The 2,285-nt window shown below is 49.5% G+C and overlaps 1 protein-coding gene across 1 annotated transcript; it reads left to right on the forward strand.

Annotated features, from left to right (window-relative positions):
* The first annotated feature begins 13 nt into the window (after positions 1-13).
* LOC104996931 (ras-related protein Rap-2c-like) lies at positions 14-1,285 on the forward strand. The gene has a single exon (XM_010851324.1). It carries the CDS (start codon positions 28-30, stop codon positions 628-630), a length of 603 nt encoding a protein of 200 aa, XP_010849626.1. The 5' UTR covers positions 14-27; the 3' UTR covers positions 631-1,285.
* The last annotated feature ends 1,000 nt before the right edge of the window (positions 1,286-2,285 follow it).

The raw sequence follows: 2,285 nt of genomic DNA on the forward strand, positions 1-2,285 counted from the left end.
GCCCTTGGCCGGTCGCGCTCTTCGGCCATGGCGGGCCTGGGACTGCGACCGGCCAAGGGCTACCGGGTGGTGCTGCTGGGCAGCGTGGCGGTGGGCAAGACGGCGCTCGCCACGCAGTTCGCCTGCGGCAGCTTCCCCGAGCAGTGCGAGCCGTCGGTGGAGGAGCTCTTCAGCAAGGTGATCGAGGTGAACGCGGCGCCCGCCCTTCTGGAGATCGTGGACACGGTGGGCGCCGAGCACCTGGTCACTCTCAAGGACCTGTACATCAAGAACAGCGACGGCTTCGTGGTGCTCTACAGCGTGTGCAGCGAGGCCTCGTTCGAGGCGGTGCGGCCGCTGCGCGAGCGCATGGGCCGGCTGCGGGGGCCCAAGGCCGTGCCGCTGGTGCTCGTGGGCACCAAGGCCGACCTGGACGCCCAGCGCCAGGTGCTGACGGCGCAGGGCCGCGCGCTGGCCCGCGAGTGGCGGTGCCCGTTCCTGGAGGTCACGGCCAAGAGCAAACTGATGGTGGACCAGGTGTTCACGCAGGTGGTGCGCGAGATGGAGGCCCTGGCCCCGCCCGAGGAAGTGGTTCCGGCGGTCCCCACCAACGCGCAGGAGACGTGGCCGTCCGAAAGATTCATCGGCTGACGCGCGGCGGTTCCTCTTGCCTGTATTCGTCGCTTTTCGTGATTTCTGAAGCTCCCTTTTCTCCTCTGCGTTTTTAAAGAAAGTTATTCCGCTGTAAACAAGTGGTTACTTCTATATATTGACTCAAATCCGTGCCTCAGACTGTCCACAGAGCTTCTTAAATATTTGTTGAGAACTTTGCAACTGTGTTTACTTCTGACAGTGCTGGGAGGAGAAACCAAAAATCAATTTTTTACCTCCTGTATGAAGAAAGCCTACCCTTTTCTTCAGTGGAATTTGTTACAGGATTTTTTTTTTTTTTTTTTGGTCATAATTAACACCTTCCAGTGTCATCTGACGTTTGATATTGATTGAGGAACACGAACTGACGTTTCAGCTTTCCATTCCATGAGGCTCTGATGTGTTTCCCTTTCATTTACAGCCTTGAATTGCAGTAGTATTTTCCTCTCTGCGTACTTCTAAATATAGTTATGACATACATAGCCATGGTTTGAAAGGGATACTGTATACTCTGGGAGGGGAAAAATCAACTGTGTACTCGGGCGGAGATAGCTCAGATCTGCCTTCAGTTTTGTAATTGACATCTAGTCGATTTCTGCATCTGTCGATCTGTCGATTAAGTGAAAATAAAATGACTTTAGAAGTCGATAGTTTTTGATATTTGTCTTTCTAAAACTTAAGCTCCAGTCCCTAAGGTTTCTGTACACCATACCTTTGCTTTTCAGTCATTTTCCAGGACAAGTTAGTTACTAGAGTGAAAATGGCCCCGTATCTGTGTTTCTGCAGAAGTGCTTTCAATTGCAAGTTTTTTTTTTACTTGTCTCTTGCCAGAGTCAGATATGTTGTCTGAATACCTGCCTAGTTTAACACCAGTACTGAAACAGAAACAAAACATGAATCTTTTTGTATAGTTTTCACGTAATGAAGGTAGACATCTTTCTTGCACTGGCTTAATTTAAAAAATTAGTCTTTGATATGAGTTGCTTGTGTTTATTTGCACAAGTTAGCAATTTTACCTCCCCCACCGCAACCAATTTTTAAAATTTAGGAACTAGCTTAGCCATGTGAAGTGAAAGTCTCTCAGTTGAGTCCGACTCTTTGCGATCCCATGGACTATATAGTCCATGGAGTTCTCCTGGCCAGGATACTGGAGTGGGTAACTGTTCCCTTCTCCAGGGGATCTTCCCAACTTAGGGATTGAGCCCAGGTCTCCCACATTGCAGGCGGATTCTTTACCAGTTGAGCCACCAGGGAAGCCGATAGCCATTTGAACATCTTTCTAAGAAAAAAATATAACAACAAAGCTCTGCCTGAGGTCTAAAATAATTCCATTAAAGGAAAGTTACAGAGTGGCGGTTATACTAGGCTCTGGGTGTTATATTTACATATCATGTTTGACTAGAAGAATGGATTTTAACACACACAAAAATATTTTCAAACCTCACAGTGCCTGAGAACTAGTTTACCCCAAGGAGGGGGCTAGGCCGGGACTTCCCCTGTCTCTTACTGCTTTCTCTTTCCCCTGGACGTTGGGGATGGGGTGGCTGGGTGCTTCCTTTCGAGCCTTGAAACCCAGCTAGCCTACGGCTCTCCTCTGACCCTCTCTCCTGGGGTCACTGCTTCTGGCAGTGTTACCTCACACCCCCTTCCGGAAT

This window comes from Bison bison, unplaced genomic scaffold (genome assembly GCF_000754665.1).
Source record: "Bison bison bison isolate TAMUID 2011002044 unplaced genomic scaffold, Bison_UMD1.0 scf7180017864302, whole genome shotgun sequence".
NCBI classification, from domain to species: Eukaryota; Metazoa; Chordata; class Mammalia; order Artiodactyla; family Bovidae; genus Bison; species Bison bison.

Excerpts from the sequence above, each read along its gene's own strand:
- LOC104996931 (XM_010851324.1), top strand. The coding sequence starts at position 28 with ATGGCGGGCCTGGGACTGCGACCGGCCAAGGGCTACCGGGTGGTGCTG.